This window comes from Anser anser (assembly GCF_964211835.1).
Source record: "Anser anser genome assembly, chromosome: Z".
NCBI classification, from domain to species: domain Eukaryota; kingdom Metazoa; phylum Chordata; class Aves; order Anseriformes; family Anatidae; genus Anser; species Anser anser.
The window spans coordinates 56,399,442-56,427,043 of record NC_139723.1 but is presented as its reverse complement, the minus strand read 5'-3'; the positions used below and the strand labels follow the sequence as shown (position 1 = coordinate 56,427,043).

At 34.7% G+C, this 27,602-nt stretch overlaps 1 protein-coding gene across 29 annotated transcripts in view; it reads right to left on the bottom strand.

Annotated features, from left to right (window-relative positions):
* PTPRD (protein tyrosine phosphatase receptor type D) overlaps positions 1–27,602 on the bottom strand; it is a 1,402,037-nt gene that overhangs the window by 122,708 nt on the left and 1,251,727 nt on the right. For 16 of the 29 annotated variants that reach the window (XR_014576765.1, XR_014576766.1, XR_014576767.1 and 13 more), the window contains 8 exons: positions 26,907–26,933; positions 24,693–24,810; positions 19,247–19,834; positions 18,728–18,828; positions 17,581–17,840; positions 11,290–11,380; positions 3,590–3,799; positions 2,067–2,227 (listed from right to left, as the gene is read on the bottom strand). Coding sequence is in view for 10 of the 29 variants with exons in the window: in XM_083817752.1 (XP_083673878.1) it covers positions 2,067–2,227; positions 3,590–3,799; positions 11,290–11,380; positions 17,581–17,840; positions 18,728–18,828; positions 19,247–19,834; positions 24,693–24,810; positions 26,907–26,933 (1,556 nt within the window). In the remaining 19 variants the exon portion in view is untranslated. The remainder of the gene's footprint in view (positions 1–2,066; positions 2,228–3,589; positions 3,800–11,289; positions 11,381–17,580; positions 17,841–18,727; positions 18,829–19,246; positions 19,835–24,692; positions 24,811–26,906; positions 26,934–27,602) is intronic. The other 13 variants (XR_014576775.1, XR_014576778.1, XM_083817756.1 and 10 more) reach the window with 5 other exon arrangements.

Below are 27,602 nucleotides of genomic sequence, written 5' to 3'. Positions count from 1 at the left end.
TTTTCATTGTAATCTCTTAATAGGGATTTTTGTATGAATTTGCTTAAATGTGTCTAAATTACTCATCACAACAACATATGAAAAACTGTCTTCTTCAAACCTAAATCCAGAAGAGAAAGGTACCTTGATAACCTTTCCCACCACTTTTTTACCTGTCTTGTGTCCCTGCAAGGTTTAATCACTACAAATTCAATGTAATGTTATAAAAGGCAGGATTATTTAACCATGAGTGGGTAGTGTACTATTGTGAATGTTAGAACATAATGCTATTACCTTGACTGATAACAGTTTAGATTGGTCCCTTGTAATTACAGAGTCAACTTATTTTAGCAGAGTTGACCATTGATTGGTAAAACTGCAATCATAATTTCTCAGAATGAATTTCCTAGAATGGTGCAGTTTACCAATTTTCAGCTTAGAGCTGAAAACAGAAAAATAAATAAATACATATGGAAATTTGACTGAACAGTTCTAGTACAAGTAGTAAATAACAGTTGGAAAATGTCCCCTATTTTCTATTCATGACATTCTCTTCACACTACCTGTGAATGAATTCTACCTGCTCATTTGTGCAATATGCTTACAATTTTTCAGCAGAAGAATTGAAGTTTTTTATTATAGTTCTATAAATGCAATCAATATTTCCAGAAACATTTACATATCCGCTTTATATGCCATTGTTTTGCAAAAAGTAGAAGTTTTACTTTTAATACTCCAAAATAATCAGAAGAAAGTAGTATTTCACTTTTAGTATGTCTCAAATGACCAATTTTTGAAGTGACAGACTGGCACAAATAGAAGGTTCACTGCTGTCTAATTAATTAGATTGGCTGGGAGAGTAGGCATTAATAGAAACCTTCAGGACAATGTAATATCTGCAAACAGCAAAATGTCTCCTATGTTTCTGCCTGATTGCAACCCTAAAAAACATTCTTATAAATATATATATCTGTTTGGAATCCAAAGCTAAGGTTGCCTCTGGACTAGGTTCTTTTTTTTTTTTTTTCCTCCCACTGTTGAACACAGAGTTTCACTTTCCAAAACCTGAAGACAACTCTTTATACACAATTTCAGAGGCATTTGGCTCCATACACTTAGGGCAGAAAAAGCGTACAGGGTAGCAGAATTTAAATATTTATAAGCAGCTGATAGCATCATAGCCATTAGTTTTAGAATACATACTCCATTTATGGAAATAACCCATAATGCACCCTTCCACCTACCAAAGACAGGGTCACAGGACCTTTATACTATTTCCAAATTACTCTTTATCAATATGTTTCAAAAATGTATAATGCACAAACTCTAAATATTAAATCAACTTTGTGGTTTTTATTCAGTATTGACCCCTTTGAACTCATTTACACTGTAAAAGGCTGCTATGTATAAATTAACGTATCATACAGTTTTCATTTTGTACATTGCAAGGCTAAGGAAAGTCCTTTGAGTAATATCAAAACTACATCTGTGTCATGCACAGTGAAAGAAGTGTAAGTGAATTTTGATCAGATTGCAAGATTAGTAGAAAACAGCCACTGATATTTCTTTAATCTCTCAGTCCACGGCTTCAAACTCAAAAAGATATACTGACAAATTAAGGCCAACTGTCAAAAATGAAAATTCAGATTACTTGAGTGGAGATGAAAATCATGTTTAACATCAGGCTGAATGTAAACCCTAATGTATTACTATTACACTTCTAAAAATAAGTTCTAAAAAATCAAATATGTGAATCTGTACATATTTATATCCAAGAACATTTTCTTCACAAACATATGCAAAATGGAAAAAAAAAAAAAACACACACAACATTTAAATGCAGAAATGGTAGTAGAGTGACTTCAGGAGAAAAATATACTCACATAGCTGTAATTATTGGAAGTTTTTAGTCAGAAATCTACTAAAATATCTGCAGTGGTCTGGGAACCATTAATAAACACAACAATACCCTGACACAATCACAGTTACAATTGTAGTACAAATAATGTAGCGTGGAACAGCCCTATAAAATGGTCAACATATCAGAAAGCTATACATATGGTAAGAACACTAAAAGGTAAACTTACCTTTTATAAAGAAGTATAGCTATAACTATACAGATGATAAACACCACTGCAAGAACTGGTCCTACAACCCAGATCAAGCCTTCTTCCTCATCTGTAATTGGTTGAGGATCGAGATCCATTGACACAACAGGATCAGAATATGGGCTGGTTGCATACATGGTCTATACAAATAAAATAAATCTTGCTTAACAACATATGAGATGCATTTAAAATAATAGGTATTCCAGATCTAAAATAAATATATACAAAGTAATGATGCAATGAACAAAGCAACAAAAAACTGCTATTTTTCTTCAAGCTAGGTGGTTCATAAACTTGCAAACTGAATGGTGAAAGATAGGAAAAAACTGCTACAATAAAAAACACTTTGTATATAGCCTCTGCCTTTGGAGCAACCAGAAAAAAATGCTACAGAGGGATACTAGTTTGAGCACTTACTACCTGTTCTCCAATAAACTGGATTTTGCTTTTAACTTCTGTTTACCCCAAAAGTGTTCTGTATAGCCCAAAAGTGTCTAGTATCTCTGTTTTTGAACCTTTCTGATGCAGCACATTCAGAATTCTCCATCTCACAGCCACTGTCTAAAAGCAAGTGAAGAACTTATGATTTATATTAGAGATTCCAGGAACCACTTATTTTCTTTACAAATAAAATTATGTATCCAAAAGTATAAAATTTGAAGCTACTTCCTCATAGTGTATAATTAAGTAAACTCTGTTGACATCAGAAAGCAATTGTAAGATTGCATATTGGAAGCATTTGACTAGAATTCAAATTATTGGTGCAATAGTTTCAAGTGGATGAGCAAGCAAATGTACCTGTCAGGTTTAGGAACCAATTAGAAAGATACCATATTATTCCAAACTGCATGTTCAAATATTAATGTGTATTGCAACAGTTCTCTCTCTCTCTCTCTCTCTCTCTTACTAGATTACATGCAGTTAGATTAACTCGAGCATAAAGGGACATCAGAACAAGATGAATTACATGAAGAGAGATGACAACTCATTATTTTGCTCACCTCAGGAATTTTCCTTGAATTATTTTCTTACTTTCTAACAATTCACCAATGAAGTTGTTAGGAAATTACTGTACCTAAAGAGAGTTACTGTGTATGTCTCCAATTCAACTAATCTTTCCAAGAATCCTGCATGTCCAACACCACTATTCAATGGCAGTCTTAAGGCAACAAAGGAACTCTTTTTCAAAGACATTGAGAAAGATACTGCTGTGCAGTTCATGCCTCAGAACCTGTGCCAATGATCTCAAACAGCAGATAATGTAATTTGCAAAGGATCACAGCACAGCTAATAAAAGGTGATTCTTAGCTTTCAGTTACACACAGAACTAACACATCAAGGTGCATACAGCATAGGTGAGTTCAAGGACTTAGCTGGAAATCAGCCAAGAAACACTTTAGAGATGCTTAAAAAAACTTGTGTTTGGAAAGTGGACTAAAAACTGAAGATATGTTTTGATGATTGTGAAAAGGTAATTTGGGGTCTAAAAAATAGTAACTTACAGATTCTGAGTGCTCCATTACAGCCAAGACAAAGAAGACATATTCTTGACCACTTTGCAGTTGCTTATTCTCAAAGCCACCATAATGCTTCTTATCCCCCAATGTGAATTCCGTGGGAAGAACTTCAAAGTGAGCTGCAATATATGGCTTTAGTTCAACTTCCCTCCCAAAACGAATGCTTCTGCGTTTCCTAGCTATCTCCTTAAGCAGCTTCACAAGCAAGAGAAGGGAAAAAAGAGAGAGAAAGCAAGAACAATAAGCAGTTTTAAGGTAACTTATTGACAATCCAAGGAGAAAATGTAACACGATGGATATATCACTAAATCAGTTCTTGCAAAATCTTTCTTGCCATCCTTGTTAAGATACAATGTAGTAATTGTACTGCCCATACTATAAGCACAGGACAACTAAATTAATTTTCAGTGTCTGATATTGTTTTGGGGGTAACTAAATGAATAAATAAATAAATAAAATATAATAAGGTAATATATTTTCTCTGAAGAGAGGTATATGTATATTTTCTCTTTATATATATATGTGTATATATATATACATATGAAGTCAATCAATAATATTTTCTCCCTCCATATGAATATGAAAGGTACTTTCTTATTTCCCTGTTCAATACAATGAAACTTATTAAGTCATATGCTGTGATTATTTAAAAACCTCAAATAAAAAACACAAAGTTGAAAAATATCCCAATTATTGAAAAATAATGTATAATACCCGTTTTTATCTTTTTCTGTTAATTCTGAAATGCATACTAATAAGTGTCAACTAGCAGTTGAAGTACTTGAAGAAGTAAATCATAAATAAACATATGCTGATACCTTTTATTTAATAACAATATGCAGAAATCTCTCTCTAACAGTTGTCATGAAGATCATCAAGCACTTTGGAAATAGTAAATTTCTAAAAATCTCAGTAAAAGGTTGTTTTCCAATTTACTTCACAAACAGTAAGTGGAGTGCAGTTTGGGGGGATGATAGGTAAACATATCCTCTATTCCAAATCTGAAAATGACTGTCATTTCATTTATCAATAAATAAATAAAAGTATCCATGAACCCTAAGATCTCTTTTCTACTGCTAGACTAGGAAATTTTATCTACCACCTTACCATACATAGTTATACTTCAAATTTTACACATTTATTCTGACTTTCAAAGCGTATTTTTTCTTTGTATTGCTAAACATTTCTTCTGATTAACAAGGGTAAAATGTACATTAGCATACTTACAATGAGATTAAATGCTAGGCTCAAACTTGCAAAGCATATACTAATTAATGAAAGAACTGCAGCTATAATTCATTGATGAACTGCAGGTATAATTCATTGATGAATTGCTTATTAAATCAGACAAATGCTTATTCAATACCCTTTATCACTTAAGATATACTGGCATACGACAAATATTAATCTGATTTTACAATGTGCCTGAAATTTTCCTGGGTGATTAGTGATCAGACTTCTAAGACTTCTAAGGCTGCTCTACTGCTTTTCACTTATGAAACTTATGCAGTGTCCTGCAGACTCAGGCTGTAATCATACAGTTTTCCAAGGTCATAGTTGTTTTAGTTTTTTCAGCACACAAACAGTCATAATGAAATAATAATACGCATTTCTTTGTTAGGAGGAGGAGACAAATCTCCATCACTAGTTCAGAGGTCAATAAAAAAGAGATTAAAATGTAATTTCCACTATATATTTTTATTTTAAGGAATATGCTTAGTCAGGGAAGCTCTCTCTTGCCTCTTTTCAGTCTTAGGGCCTAGCTTAGCTAGCTTCTTCCCTTCCCCACATGGGATCTTGTGTTTTTCAATTACCCAATTAATAATTTTGATGTAGATAAAACAATCTACTATACACTTTGCTATTAAAATAGAAGCTTTTAATGCTGATTTCTTTATCATTCCTTCTCATTGTTTCAAACATGGGCTATAGACAGACATGGAAGTAATCTGTACTTGAATTCAGCCTTCCTCAATTGAGGGCATTTAGATGACTCTATGCAGTCAGCTACATTCCAGCTTTAATGCTGTGTCTGTTCTCTGTTGCAGAGATTTTCCACCCATCTAACTTTGTCAAATCCCTTGCTCCAACACAAAAACTTGTACACTGAAATGGATCCCCTGAGCAAAAAAAAAGAACTTGCCAAAATTTGAGGTTAGAAATCATTATTCATCACTGAAGGTCTCTATTACAATCAACGGTCCATACTTCTTCTTCACTCAAACAGTTTCATTAGCAGCTAGAGTAAATGAATGGTAAAAAAGCAATGGCTGAAGAAAACTGTAATATTAAGAAGATTTTCATTTAGTTGTTTTATTGAAGGTGTCTCTCTCTATCTGTAGGTAGCTTTCTACACCATGGATAAAGTTACTGATAGCAGAATGTGAGACAGATACCAATGAAGATTCTTCCAGGTTGCCACAGCCCTTAAAAATATACTTGTATGAAGAATCTTTCAGAAAGAAGGATGAGCACAAACTACCCTGAAGTCTGCTGAAACACAAGGGTATATGTTCAGAAAAGAATGATGTGTTATTAATACTAACAGGAAGTCAGTAGCTGTAAGGACTGTTGTAGGAAGGGATGTACATGGCTTGAGTCATCCCTGAAGATAACAAGTGTTATTTCAATTTAGGGGTATACTATCCCCTGGAATTTAAAGTCATTTGTGTGGCTACCTCAGAAAAATTCTTTATCTCATATTTCCAGATCACACCATATTTACAGCTTAGGTTTTAAATAACTCATTGTAAAATATCAGAATACTATGAGAATACTTCAACCAAAATTAGATTGAGATGGAAAGGAGAAGAAAAACATTTTATTTTATTTATTTATTGCCTTTTTATTAGTAATAAAAAGTACATATATTTAACAGATAGGCAATGCTTAAGTACACTGTTACCATGGGCAAAATGATCAGAAAGTGAATTTTGGCTATGAATGTTAAAAGCTAATTAGCTTGTGTCAAACAAAATGTGTGTAACTGGCAAATTTTTCAAAGGTGGTTATTCATCACCTCAGGCCAGATAAACTTAGGTGTGTTTGTGTGGAGATAAAAAATTCATCTGTGACATTGATTATACATGACTGAATAGACCTCAAGTGAACCTGTGACCTCATTCATATTTTATATATATATGAGATTGTTGCCAAATATCATTACTTGCACATATATCCCCAGTGGTACTTTATATCAGAACTTCACTGAAATTATTAAATCATTTTAGGACTTAACATGCAAGCTTATATTCAGTTTTTATTGCTTACAAATTTAAAGTAATCCTACTTGGTAATCTGTCTGCAGTTCATAATATTTTGTTTATATTTCATTCATTCGCATGACACTTATTCAAAGACATGAAGTGAAATTTTGAGTTAATAAAAAAGGATCGTATCTCAAATAGTTATTTTCAGATGCACAATACCTAATACATTTTCTCCTCTTTTAAGATTCTGCATTTCTCTTAGTTTCTTTCAAGAATTAAGATTCAAGGAAACCAGGAAGATTAAGTACGTGCAGTAAGGGTGGACTTTTTGACGAGTCAGTTATGCACTGGAGCTCACACTCCAGAATTGTGTTTTCAGCTAAGATTTTTCTTCAGGTGATCTAACCAAAGCATTTGAATTACACTTTGGAAAAATCTGCTGCCCAACCCTTTCTGTCACTAGCCAGATATCTGAGATTGTACTAAAACCACCACACACGAGGATCTTCAGTTGATCCTTGGGAATTAGTTTGCTCAGACAGTTGTGTGGTTGTTTTTTTTTGTGTGTGTGTGTGTTTGTTTTTGTTTGTTTTGTTTATTTACTTTCTTTTGCTTCTGAATTTATTTATTGGGCCAATGCTTTCACGTGTTTGTTGTCTCTGATTAAAATGTGTCACTAGAATAAGGTAGGTGTAAAAAACTCCTGCAACAACTGCTTTGGAGGAGAATGTTTGGAGTAATAACTATTACTCCAAGAAGGAAGAAGTGGAAGAAATCCACTGAGTTTTTAATTTTGTTTTTAATATCAGAATATGTTGTCATGCACTGCGATAGGCTCCCCAGGGATGTAGTCATGGCACCAAGCCTATTGGAGTTTAAGAAGCATTTGGACTGTGCTTAGTCACATGGTCTAAACTTTTGGGTAGACCTGTGTGGTGCCAAGAGTTGGACTTGATGATCCTTGTGGGTCCCTTCCAACTTGGGTTATTCTATGATTCTATATTTCTATATGTCTTCTATCAAGCAGGGAGGAATAACCAGAAATCAACAGATAGAACTTGCTTCTGCTATAGTCCATTTGACTTGAAGTTCGATACATTAGTGTTCCAACTGGTAAAGTCACTAAGATGAGGTCTTGTGAGATGCCCCCAGGTGTACTGTGTTCAGCTCTGAGGTCGAAAGCGTAAAAGAAACTTAGTCCTATTAGAGTGGGTCCAGGGCCACAAGGATGATCAGAGGGCTGGAGCACCTCTCCAGTGAAGATAGGCTGAGAGAGTTGGGGTTGTTCTGCCTGAAGAAGAGAAGGCTCCAGGGAGACTTCATTGCAGCCTTACAATACTTAAAGACAGCCTACAGGAAAGCTGGAAAGGGACTCTATCACCATGCTTTAGGGAGCGTAGTGATAGGACAAGGTGTAAAGGTTTTAAAGTAAAAGAGATCAGTTTAGATATTAATCAGATCTAATCTGATTAGATCAGGTATTCAGAAGAAATTCTTTACTCAGAATCTGGTGAAGCACTGGAACCATTTGCCCAGAGAAGCTTTGGATGCCCCATCCCTGGAAGTGTTTAAGGCCAGGTTAGATGGGACTTGGAGCAACCTGATCTAGTGGGAGGTGTCCAGTCCCATGGCAGACGGGTTGAAACCAGATTATCTTTAAGGTTCCTTCCAATTTAAACCATTCTATGATTCTATGATTTTCTAAAACAGGAAGAACAGTCTTTTAAGCAACAGAAACTAAGTGAGTGAGCATGAAATACAGCCACTGAGTGCTTTTGATTTTTTTCCCTACTAAGTAGTTACAGTATGAATTGGGGCAATTGCGAAAGATATATCAAGGGCTTTTTTTCTTTATCAGAAATAATTTTCATTTTCCAGTCAATGCATATCTTATTTCTTCCACCATTAATTCTACAATGTGGTCTCAATTATATCAGTTAGAGTGGGAAACAACCCATCCTGACCCAAATATTTCTGAAATAATAAATGCTCTTTATCAAAATATCTTACAGATTAATGCACCACAACTTGCAGGATGATTAAAATGACCCTTTGCTATAGGAATCAGAAACACAGACCCATATAATTTAATTGACAACCAGTTCAATGTCATCTGGCACCTATAGTTAATCTGTTAATGCTGCTGAATGTGACTAGTCTTTGAATTTTACAAGTTGGTGGTATATTAAATCAGTTTTCCATTACTGTATGCATCTTGACAGCTGAGTTTACTGTTTAACTGTATTTTATGTCATTCAGGACTACAGTTATAAGCTGATGGCATTCACAATCCAACTGTTTTAAAAGGAAGATGTTAATGGATCAACACTGCATTTGAATCAAATTGGATGACAACGTAGATGAAATTGGTGAAGAGGTAACACAGGATCCAATGAAACAGCCAATGGTGATAAGAACCATGTAGTCCTTCAAGCAATTCCTTTTATGTCTTCTGATTGAGAATTCTCTTATTGCTATATATTTTCTTCTTTGACTTTTCTAATCAGGAAAAAGACTAAAGACTGACACACATTTTTCATGGTTACTGAAACAAATCTGTTCGTATTTCAAAAGCTTTCTACAACAGTGTTGGTTTGGTGAATACATATTTATTTGCCTTACATTTTGGTGCAAATATTGAAACTAATATCCAATGGGTCAATGGGAAGAGGGAAAAAGAGCTGTGTCATTGCTTGCAGATAATCATCACTGCAGTGATTTTATCTTGGGAAGCATATTGAGGACTATCTACTTACCACAGAATGATAGGTTGAAATGGACTTTCAAGATCATCAAGTCCAACCATCAAGCTGAGCTACCAAGTCCCATCACTAAACCACATCCCTTAATGCCACATCGACACATCTCTTAGATACCCCCAGGGGCAGGTACTCTACCACTTCCCTTGGCACCTCATTCCAATGCTTAATCATCCCCTCTGTGAAGAAATTCTTCCTAATGTCAAATCTAAACCTCCACTGTTGAAATGTGAGAGTCATTTCCTCACATCTACTCACTTGTCACCTGAGAAAAAGAGACTGCCACCCTACAAACTGGTACCTCCATTGAGATAGCTGTAGAGAGCAATAAGGAGCCTTGTTGAATGTCATGTGACATTGGATTGGCCTTGCTAATTATGACTGAGGCAAGAAAGATATTAAGTGGCATTGCCTTATCCTCGTCTTTCATCACTACCTTATCCCTCACATCCAATAGAGGATGGAGATTCTCCTTCAGCCTCTTTTTGCTGTTGATGTATTTATGAAAGCATTTTTATTGTCATTTGCTACACTAGCCAAATTGATTTCCAACTGGGCTTTGGCTCCTCTAATCTTCTCCCTGCACAATTTGACAACAACTCTAGAGTCCTTCTGAGTTTCTTGCCCCTTCTTCCAGAGCTCATAATCTATCTTTTTCTTCCAGAATTCCTGACTATGTACTTGGTGAAGCACCTCTGTAACATAAACGTCCTGAATCCATCAAAAGAAGGAAGAACAGATAGAACCCAGTCAAAATATCATTTATCTAGGAGTAAAAAAACAAACAAACAAAAAAAACCCCTGACTTTCATGTCCTCTGTTCGAAGTGCAGAAATACTGTATGTACAAATTACCACGGTATCCAAATGGGATTGAAAATCCTAGCCAGATGCAGCAACACTACATTTTTTGTGACAGGCTTTCATATGGGACTCTGAAAAGAACTTTACAATGATAAATACTAATATTATTCCAAATTTATAGATTGAGGGAAGTTAGAGTGAGACACGTTGTCATTCAGTAAAATAGAAGACTGGACTGCATTCTGACTCTAAACTTCCTGGATTGCTTATAGTATCAGTAACGGTAAACTCATTACTAGTATTATTGGGCTTGCCACTGAGATGCAAATACTTCCACTCTGTAAAGAAATGTAATTTATAGTGTCAAATAATGACACACTATTGTACTTTCCTACTTCGTTCATTTATTTCTGAACACACACTCTCAGTAGAAAGGAGAATAGTGTAAAAGTTATCATCATCAGCATTACTGTATGTGAGAACCAGGTAAAGACACCACAAGAAGGTCAAATGTTAAATTGCACTGCAGATTGCAATTTGAAATTTGCTACAGGTTTAGCAAACAGCCCACTAATGAACCAGACCTTTATTAGAGTTCACATAATTGGTGATTAAGCTTTTGCTGACAAGTCATTTCACCCCCTGCACTTTTGCATTACGCTTTACAATAGGAAAAGAATAAAATATTAATGCTAACAAAGATCAGACACTGTGTGCTTTATTGCAACTTTATGTCTGTAATGTCCTCTAATTTAAGTAATTTGAACTTTGTTTCAGTCCCCATAGGCTAATTCAAATATAAATATAAGAATATCCTGACAACCAAAACTACTTTAGCTGGTGAGTTAAACACATATTACTAATAAGATTGTTTCCTTAGTAAAGGAGAGAAAGACAATGAAAACATATAGTACCTCATCTAGTTCCATTTCATCTGGACTTTCCCATGGCTTGATAAATTTTCCACGAGACCTCTTCAAAGGCACAATAACTATGTAATACCCTCTGCAAAGGAAACAGTAGGACAAAATTGAAGGTGAAGGAAAAGGAAAGAAGGAACAGATAAATTAATGGACTATGTGTTTGTTCAGAGAGGCTCAATAGACCTGTGATGTGTTGAGAAAAAAGTTTTGTGCATTGTATGTCATTGCAGTCTCCCAAACATGGTTGTAAAGATTCACATTCTTTAAACAGTGCAAAATATTTGTCAAAAAATGGCACTAATTACCTGCCTTTTCATGTGAACACATAAATATGTATAGGAAAAAATAATTACTATTTTTCAAAAAGCCTGCATGGTTGACTGAAACTTATTATTTCATTTGAAATACAAAAGGTATTGGACACTTGTGCCCTGCCACCAACAAATTGGGGAAAAAAAATCACAAATAAAACCAACCAACCAACGAAAAACTAACAACAACAAAAAAATCAACCCAAATCCCTAAACTGAAACATATTACCATATATTTAAAGCTCAATTATCATTCTACCTTCCCAGACTTTCATGTATAATAAGAATGGTAGGGTAACATATCATGCTTGTTGATGCCAATACTATTACAAACAGAAAATAAAGAAGACATATCATACATTCCAGCTGCGTTCTCTTTACTTTTGAGCATCATTCACTATCAGCTTTTCCTACTTTTTTTTTTTTTTTTTTTTGTATTTTGTTCACAGTCATAGTCACATGCTCTCTTTACAGCTAGGACTTGTAAGTTACATATACCCTAAATTTTCCTCACAAATATTTTTCTAAAAATATCTTGTCCCTGTTCTCCCGGCTCCCTGCCCCCACTGTTACTGTTACTTGTTACTATTTCCAGTAACAGGCTAATTAAGAAGGTTTGTCTCTGACTCTCCATTACGGAAGATAATTTTATTGTCTCATGGACCATCTTCTTTCCTTTCAGTGTGCCATTTCTTACAGCCAGTTCACCTTCTTCTGTAATGTCTATTCATTTTACCCACTAAACACTGTTGACAAAAACTTTATTAGTTAATGAAGGAGTCTAAAGGAAAGGAACTTGCCTTACAATTCATCAAAAACTAACTCAGTTTAAACAAACTTAATACACGGTCTTTGTCCCATACCAGTGCATGGCACTGATCCATTTTAATGGGCTGTTCTTAATTAAAGCTACTTCCTCTAACAGAAATGCAACAAAAATCTGGATTTGTAACTGTTGTATTAAATGCTTAAATTCCTAACACTTAATAATGTTTAGGAATTAGAGAAATTTCTTTGTGGTTGAGCTCCAACAGGAGGTGCTGGAATTGGGAAATGTAGACCACAGATTTGTAACTGCTGTACAATGACACTATTGCCAAGATTTAAGCAAAATCTGAAACAGGTATTCTTTATATTAGCAATATGATAAATAATCTTTAACAGTCGTGTTCTTATTCTATAAGAGTAAGTCTGGTTGAGCCCAGATTTTAAAGTTGAGTACATATTTTAAAAAAAAATGTTTGGGCTTTTATTTATTTATTTTTCTTAAATGTTACACATTTTTGTGATAGTTTTATAAAACAAAACAAGACTAAAGTATCCATAATAAAATAAATTCTTGTTTTCAGAACAACCATCTGTTCTTTCAAATATATAGTATTTTTCCCGAACATGTATTGGAGTTAAAAATATATTTCTCTTTTTCTCTGAAAGAGATGTTACAGCATCTTAAGTTAGCCAGAGCTGCAGAAAGCTGCCAAACTTTCTCCTACTGTGAACTCCAAGACAAACATAAAGGATATAAATAAACAAATCAATACAAGACTTTTTAAAAAAAAAGTTATATTAGGATACAAATTAGAATATTAAAATTTCTTTAATACAGTAAAACTCAAGTGACGTAAATTCTTCTCTGTTGACTGTGTTCCCCCGTTCCAATGCTCACCCTCCCCCCGTCCCCCCAGGGTCGAGGTTCTGAATTTTGACTTGATGATGAGATTCAAAAAATCCTTTCTGGGATCTCTCCCTACTAGGAAGCCCTCTGTCACCTGTCACCTCCACAGATGGTCTGCCTGCTCCAAAATCAGGGTACCAAAGGTTTAGATTCCCTCTTCAACAGTTTTCTCTATTCCCTTTCCCCAAAACCATTATTTATGAAGCTGAAAAGAAATAAACAAACAAAATTTTCAGAAGTGATAGACACACAATCTAAATAGTAGTTTAGGAGCAGATTTATTAGACTTGGTGGCTGAAGGAATGTTTTGCTAAACATCATCAAATCTGAAGAAAGTTTAGTTGATGACATTTTGAAACACTTTGAACTGAAATGTCTTGTTCTAATAAATGGCTGCTGTTATTTGGTTATTGCCAGTAGGTCACAGCTGCAGTATGCAGCTATTTTACACTAACTTTGGAGGGTGGGAGTGAAAGCTACAAAAATATGACAATGTAGAAGCCATAGGTCTGTTAATACTGAGTATTTTCTGTAAATCAGAGTGTCTTTTAGCAATCACTCATACTTGAAATATTTACATATATTTAAATGTTATCTGAAGACTGTAACTGTAGAAACCAGAACAGAAGATCTAAAAAATAAAACTGCACTATTTGTAATTTAAAATTTAGTCAAATAATTACTTGTCCTGATTTTCATAGGTGCAAACTGTCTTTCAGCCAGAGCAACCTAGATTTCTCCTAATTCTTGCCAAAACCAGAGGAAGGAAAAAGCAGTCCAATCGGTCAGCTCTACTGTAAATGTAGTGAAAGAAAACACATGTCAGGGGAATTGTATTTATAGTCGTATCTCTCCCTTGATGTATTTCCAAGGGAGAAACTGTTAACTTCCTGAACTATCTTCATTTCCAATTAGTGTTAATACAAAACCAGATAACTGAGCAGCTACACCTGGCCATAGACCCCTATAACACTTTATCCAAATTAGTCACCTCATAGAAAACAAAATTCTGTTCCAAAATCAACCCATACAAGCAATCAGACAGATTAGACTTCCTTCTACAACACTATCCTTTCCTCTACCACAAAACATGAAAACACTTCCAACATAAAAGGGAGGGTTTCACTCTACAGTGGTCCCATTGCATAATTTTAACTTAAAATTCCATGTCTTCATTTCGTTTAGTTTCAAAGGGATTTACAGTATATTAATGTTTGCCTAGAAGGCAAAAACTTATTCTTTTAACTTGCTTAAACATATCTTTAGTTTGACTACACACTTTTTGTTTTTCAGGTTGATAGGAATTCATACAAAAAACATTTGATAATTGGCTCTGATATATCTTTCAGACATTGAAGATGTCTGCTGGATGAACTGCATAGCAGTCTTTTTTTCTCTCTCTCTCTTTTTTTTTTTTTTTTAAAGCTAACACAGTGTTCTTACATTTTTATCAATCAAGGAACATCCAGCATGTAAATGTTACTTTCACACTCTTTCACACTTCCTTCATGCAGGCCTCCCACTCATAACTTTGATCATCCGCTAAGATTTTCAGCACATACAGGGTATTTTAAAGCTGAAAGCATAAGTACATCAACAGCAAGCTGAAAAATGAAACAGTTCCCATATATATACAGTGCTGCAAATTGCAAAGACAGTGAAATTCTGTTATTTCTAGCTAATTCCAGAAAATGTAGCATCTCTTACAAAAGACGTTTTATTATTTGCTTTATATTTATTTTTAAGTGTTAAGTGTTAAGTATTTTTAAGTTAAGGGTTTTGTTCTTGGTGGTGGTGGTGTTTTTTTTTTTTTGGTTGTTGTTATTGTTGTTGTTTGTTTTTTGTTATGATGAGGGCAATGAGAGAACAGAGGGCTTTCTTGCATATTGCTTGATCTACTGAAACTACAAAGGCCAAAGTCTTACATAAAACTGTTTTTATCCAAGACTTTGCAAAGATGGAACAGATTCAGAGAAAGACGAACTATCCTTTAAATATAAAACTTGCTTTTCATTAACTTAAAATACTTTAGAAAAATAAAGAAATAAATTACTGACTTATGACACCAGCAAAAGAGATCCATTTTACTAAGCATATTCTGAGCTCTGCTCTAATTTTTACTCTGTACCACCATAAAACACTGAAATAATGAAAATTACTTCTATCACCTTTAAAGGATTACTAAGGTTCTTCTAAAATTACCCTCAATCGCATTAGTATTTACCTATAATCCATCCGAGCAAACCATTAACTGTTTCACCTTCAGTATAATTAGTAACATTGAAAGATTCCCAAAGAATAGTACTTCATAGTAAGATACATACAATCACCAGCATATAACATACTCATAGAGGAACAACAAAAAACTGTCACCATAATTATTGCACACAATTGTTCTTCCTCTACATGACTATAGATCTTACCTATTCCAAAATATATCAGGTATCTAAACATGATAGTATTTTCTTTTCAGTATGTAATTGTGTTGGTATGCTCACTTCCAGTGCCAGATCAATCTTTCTATTGTTTGTTTTTCTGTGTCAAGCCATATCTTATCTCCTTAGGAAATATATATAGGAGAAGATGCTACATATTTGTAAAATTGACAATAGAATCCCATTGATTTAATGCATCTTTGTTGCTGTCACCAAGTGTCTTTCAGTTTTTCACATTACATAAAAGGAAGGGCATTGGCTGTTCTTTTTCCACTGCCATCTCCTGCTATTGTCTAACCAGCTACTCGGCATGTTTTTCTCTGTGAACACTACCTCATAAATTTTTTTTGACTCTTTCCATCTTCAGTCTTCCTTATCTGCATTTTTTACTGACCACATCTTATTCAGTCTAATGATAATGGCTGCATTTTTCAGTTTTTCATCCTTTTAAAGTCATTCATTTCATGACCTCACCTGCCTCAAAATCCTGTCAGTAATGAAAAAGGGGAACAACTTTCTAAAAAGACAACAATAAAAATCCACCAGGGAGATGGCAAGTTGAATACCCAACGATTTTTAATGACTCACTCATTTTCTTCCCCATTTCCTTTACGTTACACATGGGAACTTTATAGACCAACAAGAACCACTATAGGCAGAGCAATAACACTTATTGATTATATTATGCTTCATGTTTTCTTGGCAAAACTTTATTGTTTGTCCTTTCTAATCCCTGCTCTAAAGAGGGATTATTTCTGCTATGTCTCCACAGCACCTTTTCCCCCAAAATGTAAGTAACCTCTAGTCAACTCTCTTCCCTTCATTTATTTATTTATTTATTTGTTTATTAATTAAACTGGGACCAGTGGAGAAGACCTGAGATTTTTTTTTATTAAAAAGAAAAAAAAAAACACACAAAAAAACAACCAACCAAAAAACCTTCATAATAAATTTATTTGAAATAATTTACATGCAATAATAGTTCTTTAAAGTTCAGTATAATACTGGAATAACCGAGACTTAGTATGTCATGTTGCTGCAGCTGGAAAATTATCCATTGACAGGCTATCCATTCTTCAGGAGGATACATCTTTCAAAATAAAACTGGCTTCCTTAATCCTTCTTGGTTTACTATCTTGGTTTACTATCTTGGATTAACAAAGAAAAGCAAGGGTTCTCTAAGAACCAACTAGAAGCCGAAGGACAATCTGTGGCGTAATGGACCACACTGACACCAGGGTTCTTTTAGGCTCAGTAACTCCTACTACTTTATTGATGACATAACTTCAGCTCTCTCTTACCGGGGGCCTAACTTCATCTCTCATACTGAGGGCATAACTTCATTATCCTTGTTGCATTCCCATATTGAGGACAGGCTCCCTTCTTATACCATTCACCCCACAGCAGTACTTTTCCACTAACTATTCATTGGTCAAAAAACTTTGCCTGGCAACCACAAATACCCAGCAACTTCCATGCCTTAATGGCTGGAGAAGAAGCAACCGAGATGGCAAGGCATCTCCTGAATCACCCTTCTTTTTTCCCTCTAAACTCTTTACATTTCTGATGGCCTCATCGTTAAGAGTCTGATGTTATCACCAACCATGGAGCTTGTCGACCTCCATGGCAACACTCCCACAACAACCTTTAGCCATATATTTCCAACCAGAGTTTACTACGTCCTTTGCTGAGTAACAAACTTTTATACATTGTTAGTCCAAATACTACTACAGAATACTGTATTCTGTGTTGTTTTGAGGAATAAAGCCCTGGTCCACCACTACAGGTTCAGGTTTTATTAGGAGAATAGTAAGAATGATCATCTTTCTGGAGATAAATGCAATGTCATTCACTCACTCACTTTATATTCTCATTTGATGGTACTTCTGGAAGTTCCACAGTTATCATGCCATCTAAGTTGGTCTTTCCGATGAAGACTGGCTTAGTACGAAGCACGTCTGGTGCAGTCTTTGCTGTCACTCTGTGCTGAAGACCTCCAGCACTATTTCCTCTGTTTGTCAGCACAAATGAATACGATGTCTCTGGCTTCAAGTTAGTGATCAGCTTTTGAGTAGCACGTCCATCAACCTCCACCACCATTTTGCCATCATCATAAAGGATCTAAGTTAATATAGAAATCAAATGTGTTTTTTGTTAACAGGGAAGACAACTGATATCATCACACTGAATTCAGGAATGAGTCTAGCTATAAATTTAAAAAGAAAATTTTGGGCATTTTAGGCTGTAAGATACTACTAAATTCATTACTACAATTAAACTGCTTGTTATGGGCAGAAAAAAAAACAACCACTCTGTATTAATTCAAAGTAGAGCAAGCACTCCTGAAATCCAATTTCACTTATTCAAATTCAGTAGCTTTGCTTGAACGCATAATTTATATCAAGGCAAACTTGTCCTTAAAGTTACCTTGATTTATTCCATTCATACTCGATATTCAGAAAGGTTTTTGCAATATTTATTTTATAAAATATTGCTCTTTCCTGGTTACTGCCAGAGATGAAAAAGGTGATGGAGAGTCACACAGAAGTCACACAGAAGTAATGACAGGTCAGACTGCAATTTACATTGAGTCTCTTTATCTGGCTAATGCTATAGTTAGTGGAATAGAAGAGTTATACTCCAAAAGTGTGTTATTGAAAATGTGAGGAGATGAAGAACACAGCACACAGTTAATAGTTACTACAGAAAAGAGTAACAATAAAAATAAAATTACCTTTTTCACTATCTAGTCTAAAATATAGTAGCAACGAACTACAGATTAGCAACGTGTTCATACCATGAATAACAACCACTATCAGACTGACTTGGAAATACTGCCATGACAACAGGAATTGCCAAAGGACTGAATTTAGCAGCTTGGGTCAATATTGCTGTTTAGTTTGCATTCTTAAAAACAGCAATACCAAAAAAGCTACATGTTCAATAAGCTACTTAGCCAGCTGAATGTCATCCTCTAGTTTCTCTCTAACAAACAGAAAGCAACTTACTTTGAAAGGCAAGGCTGAATTGTAGTTTTCTGGAATTTCCCAAGACAGCAAAACAGAAGTCTTCATTACTGCTTTAACATGAAAATTTTTTGCAAACACTGCTGAAAAAAAGGAAATGTATATAAACAACATCATGTAGTTTAGATTTTCCATGGCTACCTGGGAGTTTTAGCTTTCCATTTAGGCCAAAGAAACAACATTAATTAAATTCTCCTACCTGTTTGCTCATACTTAAATGCAACGTTCTAACTCAGTCTTGCTCTTATCTAGTGACAACCCAACATTTAAGTTCTCCTTACCTGAACAAATTGTGAAGATGTTAGCCAGAACTTTCTTGGCAAGGGACAACTGAATTCTAAGGCATCCAAAACATATTAAGATTTACATACTTTACCTTGTGTGTTTGTTGAAACTATTTTTATGAATGGGCCAGTCAGTTTTATTTACAGCTTCAAAAACACTGATATCCAAAGACCGATACTCCTTTAAAGGTCAACGCCATAAGCAGACAAATCCTACCTTGATCCACAGGTAGTGTCCTGAACTGGACACTTGGACTATATGGACCAGGCCCTTTGCTTGTGTGGGCACGTACTTTTACATCATATGTGGTATCTGGTTTTAAGCCAGAAAGCGTCATAGAGGTATCGGCAGGAACAACAGGGAGTTCAACTGGCTGGTAAGCGACATTGATATCTCTGTACAAGACGGTGTATTTGGTGATAATGCCATTTCTCTCTGCCAAGAGTGGCATCTGCCAAGTTAATTGAACTGATGTAGAAGTAGAGCTTTCTGAGTGGAGATTTTGGGGAAATCCACTGGGTACCTCTTCAGGAACAGAAATCTCTTTAACCATCTCCTCCCCAAAGCCCACTTTATTTCTAGCTGAGAGCCTGAAGACATAAGAAGCTCCTTTATGAATGTCTGTGGCTGTGAAGTGATCTTCCTTGTCTGAGAACTCCATGGTTGTAAATGTATCCACATCCTTGCGACCAAACTTCAGGCGGTAACCCTGTAGCGGCCCAAAGGTGTCCACAGGAGGGTGCCACTGAATTAGAGCTGTGTTCATCTGTGTGTGGCTAATCACAAGCCGAGGTTTGCCTGGAACTGTAGCACAATGTTATTTAAAGATGATAATAAATACAAACAGAATTGCACATAAAATTCTTGAGTCTAGTTTTAAAAGGAATATAGATAATTTTTTCTTCCCTCACTCTTTGTTCCACAGATCACTACCTTATGGAAGAAATAATGTCTGCCTCCTGTACTACTGAGTCAAAGTGTGTAGTGAATTATGATAGTAAAGGCATTTATTGTCCATTGTATTCTTCCCTTACCATTCTAAATACCATGCCTTCCCTTACTAAATACAAAGAACATTCAGAGGCACAGGAACACCAGTCAAGAAGTAAAACTTCAAACACACATCTTATGAGTAGTTGTGTCTGACTTACAAATCTTTGCTTGAAAAATAAAGAGTACTGTCAAAAATATTCATTAAATTAATCCAAGGTACGTTTCTGCTGTTCATGTAAATTGAAAAATAATTAATAACAATAACAGTAATAACAGTGATAATAATAATGGAGAAGTTATGAGTTTGTAAATCTGTTTAACATAATTCTTGCCATTGAAAGTTAAAAATGTTGAAGAAGGGAAGTAAGGCCAACCTAGTGACAATCATTCACTACCACAGATACCATAGCACCCTACCATATCATTTTCAGTACATAAATGAACTCCAGCATGGGATGTTTCAGATTGGAGTGGTAGCAAGGTTTTGAATTTAATTTCTTGATTGTCCCTGCTTATCACCTGTTGAACTAGTTTCCAGCATGTTTTGGTACAGATGAACTGGGTTTCTTCTGAGGAAGACTAAGTTTACTGGATGCTGTTCTGTACCTGCACACCAGATACGCTCAAATTCTTAATTGGGACCTAACAGGCCCGCTTGTGCTAATTCATCTTTTAGATAGGTTCAGACCCATTTAAAAGTGTGGTGGGCACATTCATAGTAAAGAACCATTATAAATCTATGTTAGGGTGAAATGCTATTACAGCTAATATGGTATACATTTTTGGGGTCTTGATATCAGCAGCTTTCATTTACCGTGTCTGTTTTATTATTATTATTATTATTATTTTTAATGCATTCATTTATTCACATTTGCTTACATACTTATATATTTAATTTCTATATTCATGACATAATTACTCAGTTGTAATAGAACGTAATTTTAAAATATATTTGGTAATTAAGAATATCCATAACAGTATTCAGATATTTGGTGTTTTGTGCCAATACCTGACAGGTCAAGAAACTAGACTGGTTTGGGGAGTAGTAGTGCTATGATAACAGTCTTCCACGAAGACTAATTAGTTCCATGCATGTTCAAAGCCTTCCCAAGTGAATGTAATTGCTGTACCGTGAGCTCTGGATCGTGAGTTCCTGTATTTAAACACTTCAGTGGGTTTTATTACTTATCTTCAGTTCTCAGGCACCCAACAAATCAGATTCTTATTGTCAGAACTTCTGACTACCATTCCAAAATGAATTAGGAGTAAGGAGAGAGGAATGGTATGGCTTGAGGGAAATTCTGCATTTAATAAGCTCTTCTTGTTGCATCTGTCATAAGTCCTGACACTACCCCTAATTGTGTACGAATTGTAGCTAGTTTTTATATAATTTTTCCAATTATCCTTCCTTTTAAATGTTCTTCCTAGTTTACCTGCCAATATATTCCTAGGAATTGTGTATGCTTTTTCCTACACTTGTTGTTACATAGAGAATATCTCTCTGACTTTTCCTTATTGATTATTATGAGGCTTTATGGAACAAAGAAAAGGCTCCAAAGGCCTTTTGCAGGCCATATATGTCTCTACATTTCTCCCTCACATACTACTGAAGATAATGGAGCATATGAAAGAGAAAAAGAGTCCACACAAATAGAATAACAACTCCTTCTGCTTTCTAGAAGAGAGACTGCTGGAAGATGTCACTAAATTAAATATGTGATTTTTTTTTTTCTTTTTTTTCCGGTGGCAGTTAGTGCTATTTTTTTTTTTAACCATTCTGTACAGACAAAGAAAAAATATCAATACTTATTCCTGATCAGAAGAACTGATAGAGCTCACTTTTCCATTAAAAATACCCCATGATTAAAGTGGTAAATAACTATGTTCACCTTTTTTTTTTTTTTTTTTTTTTTAAATACGAAACGTATATGATTCTGCAGTAAGTAAATTTCCTTTTTGTCAACATAGAACTGATACATGGAACTCTGGGGAGGACAAGGGCCTGTTGGAGTGAGTCCAGAGGACTCTCCTACAAAGAAGGGCTGAGAGAGCCTTCTTGGTTCCTGTAGCTAAGCTGTAGCCCCCTGTAGCTAAGGGGGCCTACAGGAAAGCTGAGGAGGAACTTTTTGAAACCAAATGATTTTTAAGGTGCCTTCAAACAAACCATTCTATGGTTCTATGATAGAGAAATAAAATGTTTTCCTCTTTCTTTTTATGTCTTGATAACTTTCAGTCTCTACTTTCTTTTAGTATTATCACTTGTGTATATTGTGGGACAAACAGTAGGGTTCTGCATAGTCCTAAATATAAAACTGGCGTGAAATAGCTCTCTAGAAATTTCTTCCCATAACAATATTTGTATTTGTCATTCTTCCCATAACAATATTTGTATTTGTCAAGAATGCAAATGAAATTAATTTTCCATGAAAATTATATTTTCCTCATCTATTGAAGTCCACCTTCCTAACTACATAGCAAGATGTTTCTCAAATCACAGTTATGTCCTTCTGTGTCAGTCATTACATCAGCCAGTTGTAATGTCATGGTATTGTTAGAAGAAGCACATGCAAGCTGCCTTTGTGAAAGTACACAAAGTAACTTGTTTCTGTTAGTTGCCATGAAATGCACCATCTGTCTTCATGACAATTTGCTCCTCTTAGACATAAAAAAAAAAAAAAATCAGGTATGAATCTTTTTGAAACATTGGTCTTTTAATGCAAGATTTATAGTTGTGCATGGATGAAACTTAGACTGAACTTCGTATTTCAAGAGTTTTGTCCAGTACAGAGGACAATTTCAATTCCAAATAAGACATAAGCTGTTGTGTTATGAGACTCAGAAATTACAGGTCTTATCCAATTTGAGAAAAATTGCATTACATTGTTGAAAGGTAAGTCTTTTAATTTTGTCAATATCTTGTTAATCATGTATTATCTGCATTTAACTAACTGTAAGCATTATTACTAATTATCACCAATTTAAAATTTTCAAGTACTTTGAGTTAAAAAGTCTTCAGTAACATTTTTTCTTTCATTTCATTTCTAAAACCAGGAAACAAAACTGAGTAAAAGATGAAAATGTACCTTGGAATGAAGATGTTAACAACACTGTGTGACTTCACTAATAATTGCAGTTCCTGTACTGTAGGCACATTTACCATTGGTGATTTTTTTCCTGCCTAATAATGTAAATGTTGCTTTTATACAACGAAAAAGATAAAACTGAATAGTTATCATCTGAACAACTGCTTTTAAGTCATTGCTCATGAATAGTAAGCTTGTAAAGTAAACATTCAGATCTTTACTCACCTTTAACATATGCTATATTTTACTGATATAATCTCACTCATTTTCATACAGCTGTACCTGATTTATACGTTTAAAAATTAAACTTGAATGTCAGATCCATCATTAGTTTTATTTTAGTATTTAAATAGCTCATTTTCAGGGGAAAAAAAATGGAAACTCTGAGAGAACAGAAGGGTGTACTTCAAACCTACAAGCTCTTGGTATTATTGCATTCATCATTCCTTCATCTGCCTGATGAATTCTCAAAAGAACAGTGAGCTGGAAATTCTTGATACTGAATGTATTTAATGTTTCCTTTTTCAAATACCTGCATGTGAATTTTCCTTACAAAACGAGCTCAATGATGGCAAGATGTAACAGCAAGGCAAATAGGTTTTCATATACACCAGAAGATAGGAAAGAGCAAAATGGTAACTAGCTGTTACTCTAGAGACCAGCAGAAAGAGTTACTTGTCTACAAAGTGAAGTAAATGGTAAGGACAGTGTGATATATCTGAATTTACATGCATGCCTCTGATTCTCCATTGCTCTTCAGTCACTTGGGATTTTATGGGACACAAGATTTGTTTGATTTTCTAAAAAAGCATCAGAGATCTTGGAAACATGATTCATGAACAACAGTAATGACTAAATGCATAGAGGTTTCAAGTTTTGCAAGCAGGTTTGCATAGCCTGTGCTTGTATCTAGGAGATAACTGTCATGGTCAATATAACTGTGTTTATTCAAATTGGAAACTGAACTTTACAAAGATTAATACATCAAATGCCACCTTTCCTAAATCAAGTTCAGATGCAATTAAGAAGTATACATCACATTTTTTTTTCCAGACTAGGAGAATTCAGGAAACAAGAGGTTGGAGTGGATGATTCAGTACGTGTCAAGAGTAACGACTGAAAGGTCAGATCTGAGATGCAACTATACGGTTTATCTAGCCACCAAGATGGAGATTTTGCCAAGGCAGCTGATAAGACTAAATATAGTATTTCTCAAATCAGTGCAAGATGTGCTCTATGTTCAGTTTTAAAAATTAAGTCAATCAGTATAAATACCAAATGCAAATTTTTTCAAATATCTTTCTCAGCAGTGAATCTGTCATTTTTCCTCTCCAGGAAGACACCAATCAAAATGGAAGAGCTACTAGAAAGCATAAATATCACTTTCTGATTGTTTCTAGAACTGAGAGAGGGAGAAAGGGGGACAGTGATTCTATTTTTGCCTAAATAAATGAAGGGCCCAATACCGAAACAGAAAAAAAACTTTGTCCTATAAACATTTTCCACACTACAGAAGACTTCCAAACAGCAGTAATAAAAAGCTAGAACAAGTGTAAGGATTTGTTCAGAGATTATATGAGTATTACCTGCACCAGTAGTAGATACAAGTTTGGGCTTGCTGCGTGCTCCATCACCTTTTGTTGTGTAGGCTGTCACAGTGAAGGAGTATGTAGTTTCAGGCTGAAGCCCAGAAATTATCATTTCCTAAGAAGAAATAAAACAAGATTTTTTTTATTTTTTATTTTTTATTTTTTTTTAAGGAGAGCACTGAATCTTTAAGATAACCTCTGTATAATACATGCAGTGCACACACTTTTGTGCTACTGGAAGTGCTAGCAAGCATTTGAGAACACCAACAGACTGTTTTGTGGGAAATACTTCATAATGTGGTATTTCACTCACTTAAGCAATAAACAACAGCACACTTCTAAACAGAATGCCTTGGATAGATTAAGGCATAAGGCCAAAGGCTTAGTGGTGTGAACAGTGAATAAGCCCTTCTGAAATACCTTGCCTTAGGAATCTTACTGATACTGTGAAACGCATGCATGTGTAGAAACGAAATATATTTTAACTTAGTCATTTACAGGTCATTACTGACATAGTTATAAAAGGCCTACATATAAGCATGTTGCAGTTGTATCCAAACTTTTTACGTCCCTATGGTTCAGCTGAACAAGAAAGCTTCTTTCCTTTCATAACACATTATTTGCAACCTGTGTTACTGGTTGGAATTTGCATCTAAACATCTAAAAAAACTTGAGAAACAGATCACTTTTAAAGTCTAGAAGAGCTACCTAAAATATCATTAAAAATACGATCAGAGAATAAACCTAACAGCTGACAGCAGCTAGAAAACAAGTAACTTTTCAGCTAGCACATGCACACACACAGACACGCCACATATACACACATAAGATGGCAAAGGGTCAGCCAACTGAAATGAATTAATCTTACATCATGTTGTAAGGGCAGGTAGAGGGAGTTAAGCCTTGACACTCACAAAATAATTAAACTTTATATGTAAATATAAATGAACAGTGTTTAGAGGAAACTGATTGGCCCAGATTTCCTGACTCATCTGCTTCCAGTTTTTAACCACTGGACTACTCCTGTACGTCCAGGCATTCACATGCCTGAATGGATTTACATTAAATTCCACTGTTGTCAGAGAGACAGTATATTTATGTGTCCTCTATAAAACTTAATATAGAAATTATGGGTCAGACTATACACAGTACATGAATTTTTCCAGATTCTGAGTATGAGCTCAGTACAGATTTGATTAGAACTTGGTATTGTATTTGCAGTCCCGTATTAGCAACGTAGAAATAACAAGGTAATGACCAGAGGAAGTGGAGAAAAATCACTCTAACGAAAGAAAAACACACAAAAAAAAAAGCCCAGAAAACCATCAAACACCAAATAACAAAACAACAACAAACAAACAAACAAACAAACAAAACCACTCCTTAGAATCTATTTCAGAATTGAATTGAACCTAAAGGCCAGAATCAGTAAGACAATTTTTTCCTTTCAGAAGTACTCTTCACCAGATATTAGCAGAATAAAACTGCAAAAGGCAAAAACAAAAACAAAACAAACAAAATGAAAACAAACAAACAAAAAATCATTTTAAACAGTGATGAAGCTACCAGCCTCATCTAAAACAAGCAGTACTTCATGGTGTAACAGAGATGTGACTGCATTGTCTTTTAGAAGTTTAACTTGGATACAGCAAACACATATTACTTAGGCATGAACAATGCAGGGCATATGACATTCCTGATAAAATATAACATGGAATTATTGAATTACCAAAAAGGAAGCACAACTGACTTCAACCTTCATCTACACAAAAAATCACTCAGAATGAATATAGTAAAACTTTTGATTATTGCTATGCCATTACAAACCATCTTTTTTTTTTTTTTTTTTAATTTATTTAGTCTTCTTCTTATTTTTCTACCACTTTCTTTTGAGGAGAAAATGTGAGTCAAAGTTAGTAACAGCCACAAAAATAAGAAAACGTAAACCATTTCTGAAATTTCAGCACCATGCTAAACCCCAGAACAAACAAGCAATAACAACCCCCACTCTCCCTTGGGCATGAAGGGGGACAGAAGTGCCATACAGGAAAAAAACAAAAACAAAAACATACTTTTATGTTAGTACATGCATCTCTGCACATAACAAAAGAAAAAAAAAATAAAGAGAGGCTACAAGCAAACACGAAAAACAAAAAAATACAAAACCAAAAAACAACATACGCTTTTTCTGGCCAGTCAAAAACTACTCACATGTTCAGTAGTATCATCATATTCCCACTGATTGAGAGTAAAGAATGTTGGAAAGAAAAAACAAAAGAAATGAAGAGAATTTGCAGCCTGTTTCTTCTTAATAGTAAAATAAATAAGAAAGATGTCTGGAAAAATCATGTAGAATTTTAATTAATTGTGTAGAATCATGTAGAATATGGCTAATGTAATCAGGCCAGGCATTTTTAATCCCACTTCTGGTCCCCTCAAAAAACAGCTACTTTTCTTTCCTTGAAAGACAAAAGAATTAATGAATCTTCCTGTACCATATAATACTATTTCATGATAGACTGCATCAGTAAAGTCACTGGTCTACCTAGCATATTTAGACACTAGTCTATATGCTTGGTTTTCCCAAATTAATTCAGGGGCTTATTAATAGCAGGATGACATGATTTTTTAATCTTGAAATCTAACCATACCAAAGTCTTTTACTGCCAAAGACCCAAAGACTTCATGCCCTGCACAAGCCTTGATCTTAACAGTAAATGAAGGAAGGAGTGGTGGGAGGAGAAAGGAGGTGACTATCTAAAGTAACTCAAAGACAAAAATGCAGTTCAAAACCAAACTTGGATAAAGGGAAATATGACTTCTGCCTTTATGATATTTGTGTTTCAATATCACATCTAGTCTCCCCTTTCTGACCTTCTAGGGTTTAAAATGATTTAATACTACTAC